We start from the raw sequence: 12707 nt of genomic DNA, 5'->3' as shown, positions 1-12707 counted from the left end.
GCACTTTTCTTAGCCAGCACCATTCTTCTTAGTTTCAGAAGAATATGCCTTTGTATATATTTTCAAATCTACACCCAAGTGTTTTTCTTTTCAGTATGCACTAAAATTTGCAGTAGAAATGTACATTAGTTTAAGTGAATTGAGCAGAATGATTGGACTAGGGAAAATAAAACTAATTATTCATGTCACTAGTACTTTAAAATGCAGAGTAGTTATCAGGAACACACATAATTGTAAGTAATGCAGTTATTTTTTTAATAATGAAGCCACAGCTAAGGTTAATTAATACTTTTAATAAAAAAATAAAATTTTGTTCTTTGAAGTTACAATATGTTATTTGTTAGTTTTAGATATTTTTCATGGAAATATGTGTGCACTCTGCTTACATTTTTCAAACAAATAGTATTAATTTTTTATGAGTATCTCCAAAGCCACCAGGAAGCAATAGCAGTGTGTGACACATTCAAACACTCTTTCTTTGCTTGAATCCTAATTGGGATTCTTTTTGGAACATTCCATAGGAATCAAATGCCAATGACTTCAGTAGGAAATGAAGATACACGTCCTGACCACCTACCAATGTTTTAAATCCTCAATAGTTCCTTTTCTTGAGTAGGTTTGCTACCTCCACTCTGAAATAAGCCTAACTAGATTGTTCCAATACATTTCATTTATATTTACTGATTCTGCCCCAGTCTACAATTTAATTTCTTACTAAGAGTTGCAAACTATAGTCCCTCCAGTCGAAAACCAGAATCTCTCAAAGCCTTATTCTGTCTCCCTTCTCAAGATTTTTTTTTTTTTTGGTACGCGGGCCTCTCACTGTTGTGGCCTCTCCCGTTGCGGAGCACAGGCTCTGGACGTGCAGGCTCAGCGGCCATGGCTCACGGGCCCAGCCACCCCGCGGCATGCGGGATCTTCCCGGACCGGGGCACGAACCCGTGTCCCCTGCATCGGCAGGCGGACTCTCAACCACTGCGCCACCAGGGAAGCCCCCTTCTCAAGACTTTTGAAATGAGATGAAAAGATTTTTGAAATGAGATGAAAAGAAGATGAAAAAGGCTATGGATTCTTGAAACCAAGTAAGGATACCAGAATCAGCTACTGCTCTGAATGAAAGGACAGGGCTTCTCTATTTATTATTCTTATGAAGTATGATTTTCTTGCAAAGATAGATTTTATATATGCTGTAAAAGTAGAATGGAATATAATTTACAGACGAAAATGGGATGCTTTTGAGAGTCAGAAAAGGATACTATTAATAATTACATCGGTACACCAGGTACACAAGAGGACTATACAGGCCAACTGAGTTGCATGCCACACTGTGTAAAAGTCAAGGGTGAAATCTATGCTTTATTAAATAAGCATCAGAAGACCTAATTAAGAGTATCATCACTAGAGTCAGAGAAGTTTTAGAGCTGAGTACAATTCAAGAGATTCCTAAACCCACTTATTTTAGACAGAGCGCAAGGCCAAAGTGCAGCGAGGTTAACCCACCTGTCCAAGTTACACAGAAAAGGTAGGTGGTTGTGTTGAAATTGGAAACGGGTCTCCTGATCCGCTGTGATCTTTCTGTTTTACCATACCTCCTCTAGGCAAAAGGCATTACTATGGAACCATGTTGTCTACGGTATGTAAATAACTTGTAAAATATTCTTGAAGGAAAGAACCACAATATCACAAAATGTGATACAAAGCGCAGACCAAAAGAAATTCCACAATCTTGATCTGAAAAGAAATAATTTCCTTTCTTTACAAACCGGCAACCAAAGGGAATGAACATTGCCCTTTGCATGTTGGCGTACTTTTACTCATTTAAGTAAATCTACAAGTACATTGTAAGACATTGGCAAATTATTCAGAAGAAGGGGGAACACTCAGCCATCAAAAATCCCAAGAAGCTCTCAGCATCCTGAAGAACTTAATACTGTGAATTATTTGCAAATATTCACTTTCTGAGATTAGCCTTATAAAGTTTCTCTTTTTTAGGATGAGTGGGTCTTATGGAAACATGTTGATATTAGATATCATAAGTAAAACAAATTTTTATCAACTTTATATAATCCATATAAAAAGTACTATTAATATTTTTACATTCACATTTTTTCAAGTCATTTCATAAGAAAGGTTGGTAAATGTCCTCATTATTTCATGACATAGATCATATCTTCCTAAAGTACACATCAGTCTTAAAATTGATCATCATTCAGAGAAGAAAACCTTTTTTTTTCTTTTTAAAGCATATTTACTTCTAAGTAGGAATGTAACAGGATCTTATGGGATGACATTTTGTGAATACTCTTTTATATTCTCTGACTCTGTGAAAACTGAAAATTCTCCCCTACTACTTGCCCTGCAGGCTGGCTGAACAAACCTCATCTCATCTATCTGAAATGAATCCAATTTAATTCTGCTTGACCAAAAATCTGTTTCCATAGTTCGAAAACATGCAATCACCCTAAAGTACACTGCCATTGTAGCTATTGCTGAGGAAAATACACCTTGATTGAGAAAACAGTCCAGTGTGGCTTTTGAAAAATAAAATGACCTCCCTGGTACACAATTTGGTAAGGCGGTTGAGGTTGATGAAAGTAGGCAGGTCAAAGGTTACAGTCTTAGAATTAGCATTACAAATCACTTGCATATTTAAATGTCAAGACTGACAATTCTAACAAACATTTAAATTCTACATATATCAGTAATCTCTTTGTAGCTGGAGGGCAAGATAAAAATCAACTGTGAAGTAAAGTAAATTTACAACAAATTATTCTGTTAGTCAAAAATAAATAATTTGCTTTCTTCCCTAGTAGTTTTTCCCCCATACATTCACATCTTATTACCTGTAATCACAAACATATCCTTTTAAAAGAGAATTTTTTTTTTTTGCTGTACACAGGCCTCTCACTGTTGTGGCCTCTCCCATTGCTGAGCACAGGCTCTGGACACGCAGGCTCAGCGGCCATGGCTCACAGGCCTAGCCACTCTGCCGCATGTGGGATCTTCCCGGACGGGGGCACGAACCCGTGTCCCCTGCATCAGCAGGCGGACTCTCAGCCACTGCGCCACCAGGGAAGCCCCAAGAGAGAAGTTTAAAAACTTTTAGTACAATTTTAAACACTGTTGTTGAATATTTGTAGTATATTAATCCAAATTATTTAATTGCTGTTATTGGTCTGTTAAAAATCTAAAGATTTTAAATATGTATTTTTTAATGAACCTAGTAATCTTTTATTTAAGTCAATACCTCCTCAAATGAACCAAGTAATTATTAATTGATCAGATCATTTACTTCCATAAACCACTGCTATCTTTAAACATGTTATAGCTTACAACAAAAGAGACTCTTTTCATTGGCAATTAATGGGCAGTTAACTGTTTTCCTTTCACATTAGTTAATATTATAAAATGCATAAATTTTTAATTTCTTCATTTCTAGGTGTTTAACTTGCAAATGAAATAGCTATTTTACAAATGTTTACTTAAAAAACAATTTCTTAATACATAGCGAGTACTAATTGATAAAAACATAAAAGTAAGGCTGATAATTCTTTCCTTATTTTGGGATACATCTGGTTTACCTAGTAAATTAAGCGGCTGTGATTTCATTAACGATGAAACAAGACTACTAAGAAAAAAATCTGATCATTTCAAATTTTATTCACAAGAACATTTCTATTTCCGAATGTCCTCTTATGAATTATTTTACATAAAGGAAATAGTCTATCATAGCTCTGTGTTTCATTTTCCTATATCAGATTTGCCTTAATAACCTGCTTATCGTTAAATAAACCGTAAACCAATAAACACAATAACAAATCATTAGTGAAGTATTAGAAAAGAATATCAAACGGAGCTGTTGGGCATGCATAAATCTGTCTAAAGACACAAGTCTTTATCCAAGAGGCTAAGTGCAATTATTAACAATCTTATAAACCCAAACAAGACACAGAAAATCGACAAAATGATTTTACTCTAAGCACACATTCTTACTAAAATGTCTATTTCATAAGGGAGGGGCTTTTTGTTTGGTGTTCCTTAATGTATCCCCAGCGCCTAGAACAGTGTATGGCACATGTAGTGTGATCGGTAAACACATATTGATGAACACCCTGTGAGACAGCCCCTTTTACTTTGTGGCCAAATGCAAATTTTAAAAAAGGAGAGAGAAGAAAGAAAAAAGTGATGCATATAGGTGTATAATATGAAATACTACATTTATAAATTTACAGACTTTACAACTTTTTGGTCATCTCTCTTCTTCTAGGACATTTTCTCTTTCTCTATTCTGTTCCTCCCACTCCTTCCTACTCAAAGTAAAACTCAGAATCTATTTTCTTCTTTCTCTGGTAAACATATGTTAATTAGTAGATAGGGTGCTGATCTGAACAGAATTCATCTTCTTTTACTCTCTTTCTAAATGTGACACATGATCTATTTCAAACATTTGAAATAAAAGCAATTTAAAAAATAATTGGTGTCATTCTTGCTTCTTTAGTACGTGGTTTTCTAGAAAAGTAAGAATCATATCTTTGGAAAGCTTTACATGGCACCTACTAGAGACATTCACTAACTACCAAAAACAAAACAAAAGCAAACAGTCAAGTTTGGGCCAAGAAGAACACACAATTCTGAAAGCATTAGCAACAGAATATGTACAAAGGCTATAAATGTCAACAGAGATCTAATAGAATTTCAACAGTATTCTAAAAGCCTTTATGAAATGTAAGCTCTGAGGCAGGTGTTTTTTTCTCTCTTCTTCATTGATGTAATGCCAATACTTAAGCCAGTGCCTGACACATAGTAGGCAATCAGTAAGTATACCTTGATGGAATAAATATACTTCCTACTTGTACAAGTGTGACATTTAAAAATTGTTTTTCAAAAGTTTTAGACATAAGATTGAAAAATAAGCTCATTGAAGTGAAATATGGGTGAGGGCAGTTAGCTATATAATGTATGAAATATGTTGGCCCAAGACAGATTTTTTTTTTTTTTTTTTTTTTTTGCGGTAGGCGGGCCTCTCACTGTTGTGGCCTCTCCCGTTGCGGAACACAGGCTCCGGATGCACAGGCTCCGGATGCACAGGCTCCAGACGCACAGGCTCAGCGGCCATGGCTCACGGGCCCAGCCGCTCCGCGGTATGTGGGATCTTCCCGGACCGGGGCACGAACCCGTGTCCCCTGCATCGGCAGGCGGACTCTCAACCACTGCGCCACCAGGGAAGCCCCCAAGACAGTTTTTAAGTACCATATTTTGGGTCTTTGTCCTCAGATAAACTAACAGTGTGTTTTTCCCATAAACAGTAAAATAGTAGACTTATCGTTCACGATGAGAGCCACATGCCTACCAATTCAAAATTTTCAGACTTCAAAATACAATAGAAGTGCTATAGGCAATTTCTTTTTTAAGATGTTCCAATTTGCTTTTATTTTATTTTGATGAAGTGCTGAGCTTGAACAAGGCCTTTCAGATACTTCACTATTTGACTCGTTCATTTAACTTAAACAGTGAAAGACCTGTGTAATTAGTAGACAATCCCCTCAGCTTGGGCTAGACCAAGGTTATTGAATCAAGACCATCAACTAACCACACACAAACCATCACAAAGCAGTATATATCAATAAAAGTTCACAAACCACAAACCAACAGCATATACACATTTCATCCTCAAACTGAATTCATTATATTAAGCAAGTCTTAAAAAAGCCACAATGCTTGAGATCAGAAATAATCCCATTCTAGAAAAGCCACGTATGCAGAAAAGTCCACTTTCATAATCACAGATCCAGAAAGAAGAAATGAAATCTGTGTACTCACCTGGCTAATGGGTTCTTTTGTAGGGGGCTTTCCTCTTCTGGCTGTGCTAGTAGCCAGGGTCGTGGTGGTCTCCATAATTGACGTGGACATCTCTGACTGCATGGCAGTGGCTGTCGACTCAGTTGTCATAGAGGAAGGCACTTCACCAACCAGTCTCACATTTCCCACTATGGCGATGTTGGCATCATTTTCGGCTGCCATATTCAGAACTTTCAAGCCATTGTAGTAAAGCCCAGAGAGCTGACCCTGGAAGGGCTGGCCCTGCTCTTTCCCGCCAATTATTATGGTTGCTTGGCTATTGAAGATTGTGAGCTGACGCCCTGTAAAAATAATATTACATACATGCAAAAATGTTGACTGTGAACTCTACATTCTACAAAGGATGATAAAACAGATCTTTCATGGGGTGGATAATGAGAGCAATAAACTATAAGAGAGGCATTTGACTCATAATTCATTGCTTATAAATGAGGTGTCCATGAAATGCATAATCATTGGCAAATACTTGTAAATTCTCAACTTATTATAAATGTAGTGCTTTTGCTAAAAGACCAATCAAAGATATGTATTATAAATTAATTTTTAGTGGATTCCTTTCCCCTTTTACCTCAAGACCTTATACTGTTGGTCTCTTAAGTCTGAATTGTTTAATTAAAAATGAGATATTTAATATTTCAAGTATTTGTCATTCTAAAATTACCACTGGTAGAAACTCATCTATAGCAGCTGAAATCTGATTTTAAATTTATGGTAAAAATTTCATAATTCACATAATGGCCACAGGTATCTATATGCTCTTCTTTAGAAATGTGTATTTTTTGAAGGCAATAGTCCATTGTTATTTGAATTATTCTGTTTTCCGGCAAATACACTGAAAAGAAACACATAGTTTACACTGAGCGTGTCAGAGACAAAAAAAAATCCAAAAAGATTTTTCTGATTGGCTTTCAGCAAGTCTATTAAAACAAAACAAAATGAAAAAAAATATAGCTTCAGATGTAAAAAGCAGCTTCAGCAATGATACACAAACCGATGGAGAAATTATGGCACATTTCCATCAAACAGCAATCCTCAGCACAACAGTACCAATATCATCAAATTGAGTATCCAGTTTTAGCAGATTGCTCTCTGTTCATAAAAAGCATGCACACAACTTTAAGTTCAGTTTTAATTAGGGCTTGTTCCCAAATGCTCTTAGAAGGTTGCAAACGTTAAAGGGACTTCATTTTGACTGGCAATCCATATTGCCCACTATTTAAGATGCCTAGAGTTTAAACCAAGAGTTGTTTTTTTTGTTGTTTTTTTCAGGACCATAATGAAGATATCAGAACTACATATATTTTAGTTAATAATTTAGAGGCTGGAACATGTAATATAATCTATAAATGATTTATCATTTTGGGTTAATGCTTGCTGTGAGTACCTTCATAGATTGAGTTAGTGGATTATATTTAACAGTCCCTTTAACCTTAAGTTAACAGGGTAAGATTATTAAACAGCTGGTACGTCTAAAAATGTATAGAAATTATTATACAAGGAATGCAAATATTACTATCTACATTTTACTGTTTTAAATTTGTTTTTAATTTAGTTTTACGGAAAATTTATTTTTTATGTTTATTAGTGTTACAATGAAGTACTACTTGGTTATGTTCAAATTATTTTTTTATTTGAAGTTTTAATCAATGTTTTTTACCTTTGTCGAGTAGCCATTCATCAACTACTCGACCAAGTCGATATGGAATTCGCTGTCTAGCAATCGCCAGGCGCTCGTTATCATTGTTTCCTTTAAAGTTTAAAGAGACATTTCATTGGTTAAAATCTGTAAGGTCAAAGGTTAAAAGTTAATACTTAAAGCTTGAGCTATACAGTTGCCACATGATTTTTTTGAAATTTGGAATTTTAAAAAGTTCTACCTAGAACATTTCATGTTTCAGACTTGTCATTCATTCATTTATTTTATTTTAGCAAACAAAATTATTCCTATGTTAATTGAAAATTAGAAATCTGCATTTGAGCTAGGTTATTAAAACTTATGTTATAGACAGACCCGAACAACCAATTTAAACAGCAAATAATAGCTTTACAAAAAAATGAACATTGATCTCAGGGTTTTGTCTTTTTGATGTTTCTTATTAACTAGTTAAACATGTTCAGGTGAAACAGGTTTAAGTTTTCAAAATACATTCAATCTCTTCTTATTCCAGATTAGTAATTTATGAACACCAAACTTAATACCATCTTCGGCACACTGAAGCGTCTAAAATAGGCCTAGCATACTTTACGTCCTATTCAGAAAAGAGAAATTCTTATTCATCTCATTTAAGGAAACCACAAAGTCTGAATAGTTCTTGTATATTCCACACAAATTGGTTTATCAACCACTTGGACATCACAAGGGAATACATCTTGCATCATCAAATATGTTATGATAGGAAAAGGCTTTGACAAAAGTGACTTTGAGTGTCCTTCAGTTTCATTTAAAACTCGACAGACTGAGGTGTATGACATTTGAAAAAAATTATGTGCTCAAATATTTGCTTTTTATTAAACTATTCTAAAGAAGGTATGATAACTTCAGGAACAAATACAAGCCACAACAGTGGTCCCTATTCATAGCTCTAAACTAAGTGGGAGCCTTGATTCTTTGAATAAAAAAATTATCTGATAAAAACATAGTTTAAATTGACCTTGAATAATGCTTGCAAATAGATGACTGTTTTCTTGATCTATGAAGCACTTAGGAAGAATCTAGACTGCCATCTCAGCACTCAATCGTGTATATTGCCAGAAGCTTTTCTATTCTATGAAAATTAACTAATGTGGAGTTTTGAACTAAGACATTTTGGTAATAGCTCACGTGAGGACTCAGAGGTGAAAGAAATGGTGAATGGTAGGTAGTACTGCCCACAGGAAAAGACTGGAGCATTTTACTAGGGAAGATAAAAGATACATTTTTCTCAGATTTAGAATAATTAACAAATGTTTTCTTAGGCTAGTTTTATTCATATACTATACTTACCACAATAAACCCACCATATTAGTCACACACTTTTAGAGAAAGAGAAAAGAACTATCATTTAGACCTTATCAATTTGTCCTTTGAAGTTTTATATGACTGAAAATATTTCATACATTAGTATTTAATTGAAAATGTAAATACCAAAGTGGAACCAAATATATAGTTTAATAAAAACATTGATATCTAGCTCTCTGTAGTATGAAATTATTAAAATGTTATAGTATTTTATCCTATGGGAACACATTTTTGGTATATTGATAATTTTTTTAAAAGGAAAAAATAGCATGAATTCCAAGCCTATCTTTGTTTTCAAGAAGTGTGTACATTTTACGTTCTCTGTTGTGTGCCTGTATACGTATATCAATATATTTGGAAAAAGATACTAAAATTTAGTATTACTTGTCTTATGGCAGCATGATTCTTGATGAATATGTATTTTGGCTTCTATGTGATTTATGTAATGAACATGTTTATGCACATAATTTGATAAGCAAATTAAATACTTTCAAAAACACATACCCTTTGCTCTATGGACTTGTTTGTAGAGCAACACTCATACCAATTTACACTATTATACCTCTCCTGACAACTTTATAATTATGTGGCCTCTTGTGCTGTTTTTCATGCTAGAGTGTTCCCATCATCAGAAATGATCTATTTCCTCAGACACAGCCCAAATCTAGGCTGCAAATCACCTCTTGCCCAATTACTACTACAATATAATAACAGACATCTCTGCATCCTCTCCACAGCAATCCCACCCATTCTCCACAGGTCAGCCAACACCCTATCAGGCCGCTTGTCTATTATAACCCTCCCATTGCCTTCAGGATAAAATCTCGACCACCTGATGAGGCTTATGATGACTTCCGTGATCTGGTCTCTTCCCACCTCCCCTGCCCCATCTCATGGCTGTCACTGTCTTGCTCTCCTCTTTCCATCCTCATGAGAATTCTTTCAATTCTTCTAAAGCCCTCCTTTTACCTCTGGACTTTTGCACTTGTACTCTCCTCTACTTGCAAGATTTTCCTCACTCCCATCCCATCCCATCCTCACCTTTCCTTAGCCAAACATGACTCATTAATGGAGTCTTCTTGGCAGGAACACTATTTCCTCAGGAGGTCTTCCCTGATGTCCCCAAGTTAAATTAGGACACCTGAATATATGCTTTCCTGACACCTGATACATGCTCTTTTGTAACAAGCACTGACCCTGTAATTGCATATTCAATTAATATTTTCTCTCTGAACTCTGAAATTCCATGAGGTCAGGTATTATGTGTAGTGTTTATTGTTGTATTCTCAGTGTTTGCACAATATCTGTCAGAGAACCTCCTATGAAATATCTGTAGAATGAAGTAGCAAAGGAAATCTTGTTTTAAATTCTGATAGCTTCTGTGGCACCATTATCTCATCTCCACAGGCTAAAAACATTCACAGGAAAGCAAATACTTGTGCCAGAGGATAGATCACATGTAGCTAAGCCTCCCTTTGTACTTTCCAAAGGAAACATCAAATATTTCAATTATAATTTTATGTCTTTAATGATTATCACTGATTTGAACATCCGTACAATCAGTTCATTATTTTTTTTATAATAACTGCCCTGTGCCACAAAACGGATAAACATAGTTATTATTAGTAGGGAAAGTAGAGAGAAAAGTCTTAAATAATACAGCTGGAGGAAATGGAAGCCTTTTGAATGATTTTGAAAAGTACATAAAAACGCAAGAATACATGTACACCCACATGCATACAGACATACAATTTGCCCTCATACCTTTAACTGGCACTCACAGAACAATTAACATGATCGATATGGTATGATTTAAATCAACAATAGTTTCTGAAGATTCTTGAGACTCAGCTAAAAAGAGAACCTACACTGCATTCCCAATGAATAACAAAGAGGTGATCTAACAACAACAAGAAAAAAATAAGAGTGGGCAGCAGAGATAGGTATAAAAAGACACACTAATTTTTAAGACAGATACCCACACAAATGGGCTCATACAATCCCATAACCCACAGATTTCAGATATCTTCTAGTCGAGAGTATTTTTTTAATTGAAATATTTGATTTTGAAATCCAAGGACAGACTTTATTCTTAGTTGGCATAATGGATAGGAAATCAGATGGCGCTTACTTCAGTATATGTTGACTTTATTCTCCAAATCCTTTGTTTTTCTACTAGAATATAAAACTAATGACTTTTCTTGTGACAAAATTGTATATAGGGGCTTCCCTGGTGGCGCAGTGGTTAAGAATCTGCCTGCCAATGCAGGCGACATGGGCTCGAGCCCTGGTCCGGGAAGATCCCACGTGCCACGGAGCAACTAAGCCCGGGTGCCACAACTACTGAACCTGAGCTCTAGAGTCCACAAGCCACAACTACTGAGCCTGCGTGCCACAACTACTGAAGCCCAAGTGCCTAGAGCCTGTGCTCTGCAACAAGAGGAGCCACCACAATGAGAAGCCCACACACTGCAACGAAGAGTAGCCTCTGCTCGCCACAACTAGAGAAAGTCTGCACACAGCAACGAAGACCCAACACAACCAAAAATAAATAATTAATTTTTTAAAAAATTGTATATAAGTACATTATCAACAAACAAAGGCACATCTAAATAGAGTGACAATGTCTTCCTAACAGATGATTCCCAAACCCCTCTTAGTATTGGGTACAAAATAGCTCCGATTGTTTAAGTTCACCAGGAATAAGCCCACAGTTTGCCTCTACTTCATGATTTTCATTAACAAGCTGCACATGGAAAGGCATAAATGAAGTACATTATTTTACGAAAATGCCCTAAAAGCATTTCATTCCTTTACAAATTCATGGTGATATGTTATTTATAACGTATCCAATAACTCTGCATGATTGTATTCATTTTATTTAATCCTGTCCTTACTTTGATATGCTTCTAAAACTTTACATGCAATATAAAGGACATAAAACAACCCATTTGATCGGGAAAGGTCAAAGATAAATATAATTTCTGATGACCTTTACTTTTCTTTGGAAAGTGTTGGGATCTGATACCAAGCATGCTGGGATGTAGAAACACTACATGGATTTTCTTTGGACAGTCAAATGTTGCAGGCTTATACAGATAGAAGAGGTTAAAAACAAGGCAAGTGTACCTGAAAACTGAAATCAAATGAAAGGCGAGAAACTATTTTCAACTTCAAGTATCCTAAATCAGAGGTAAGGATAAAGCAGTAATGACCCACTTGTCAAAGACCAATTCATTTTGGAATTATAAAAAGTGTCCAAGTAGAGTTTCAACTTTTTAAAAAGCATGCAAATCAACTACGATAATCTACTGAATACACGAATTAGGTTTATAAAGCCAGAGCTTCTCACTGAATAAAGGATAATAATTTAGTTGCATACTTCCTTTACCCCGATAAAAGTGGAATGAGGTTTTTCTTTTGATTTACTTTCTTTTTCCTCCAGTTAATTTTATGTGGGTTAAAATTGTTGTTACCTCCACTGAAAATGTCACCAGCAACATACATGTCTCTGCTGAAGTAATTTTCAAACAATAAAACGGTATGTAAAATTTGGTTTACTTTTCATTTTGAAGGATTCAGTAATTTTTTTAATTAATAAATTTTTTAAAAATTAAATATAATTGATATATAACATTATATCAGTTTCAAGATTCAGTATTTTTGACAAGAAGCAGGACCCATCTAGTAACACTACTACCAATTGATAGGTTCTAGCTCTAATTGGTGTGGCCATTTGGGTATAAGGTACTGTACATAATGGATATTTCGAACAAGGTTCCACAGGTGGAGAATAAGACGGAAAATCTGATAATTCATACTTAAAAGTGTAGCACCCTCAATTTTGATT

The 12707-nt window shown here is 35.2% G+C and overlaps 1 protein-coding gene across 10 annotated transcripts in view; it reads right to left on the bottom strand.

Moving 5' to 3' along the window:
* Nucleotides 1-12707, bottom strand: part of NRXN1 (neurexin 1) — a 961338-nt gene that overhangs the window by 135496 nt on the left and 813135 nt on the right. For all 10 annotated transcript variants that reach the window (XM_079940440.1, XM_079940438.1, XM_079940441.1 and 7 more), the window contains 2 exons: nucleotides 7517-7606; nucleotides 5821-6140 (listed from right to left, as the gene is read on the bottom strand). In XM_079940440.1, the coding sequence (XP_079796566.1) occupies nucleotides 5821-6140; nucleotides 7517-7606 (410 nt within the window). The remainder of the gene's footprint in view (nucleotides 1-5820; nucleotides 6141-7516; nucleotides 7607-12707) is intronic.

The sequence above is a fragment of the Stenella coeruleoalba genome (genome assembly GCF_951394435.1).
Source record: "Stenella coeruleoalba genome assembly, chromosome: 13".
Lineage (NCBI taxonomy): Eukaryota > Metazoa > Chordata > Mammalia > Artiodactyla > Delphinidae > Stenella > Stenella coeruleoalba.
Note: the sequence above shows the minus strand (reverse complement) of the source record. Positions and strands in the feature narration are given on the sequence as shown.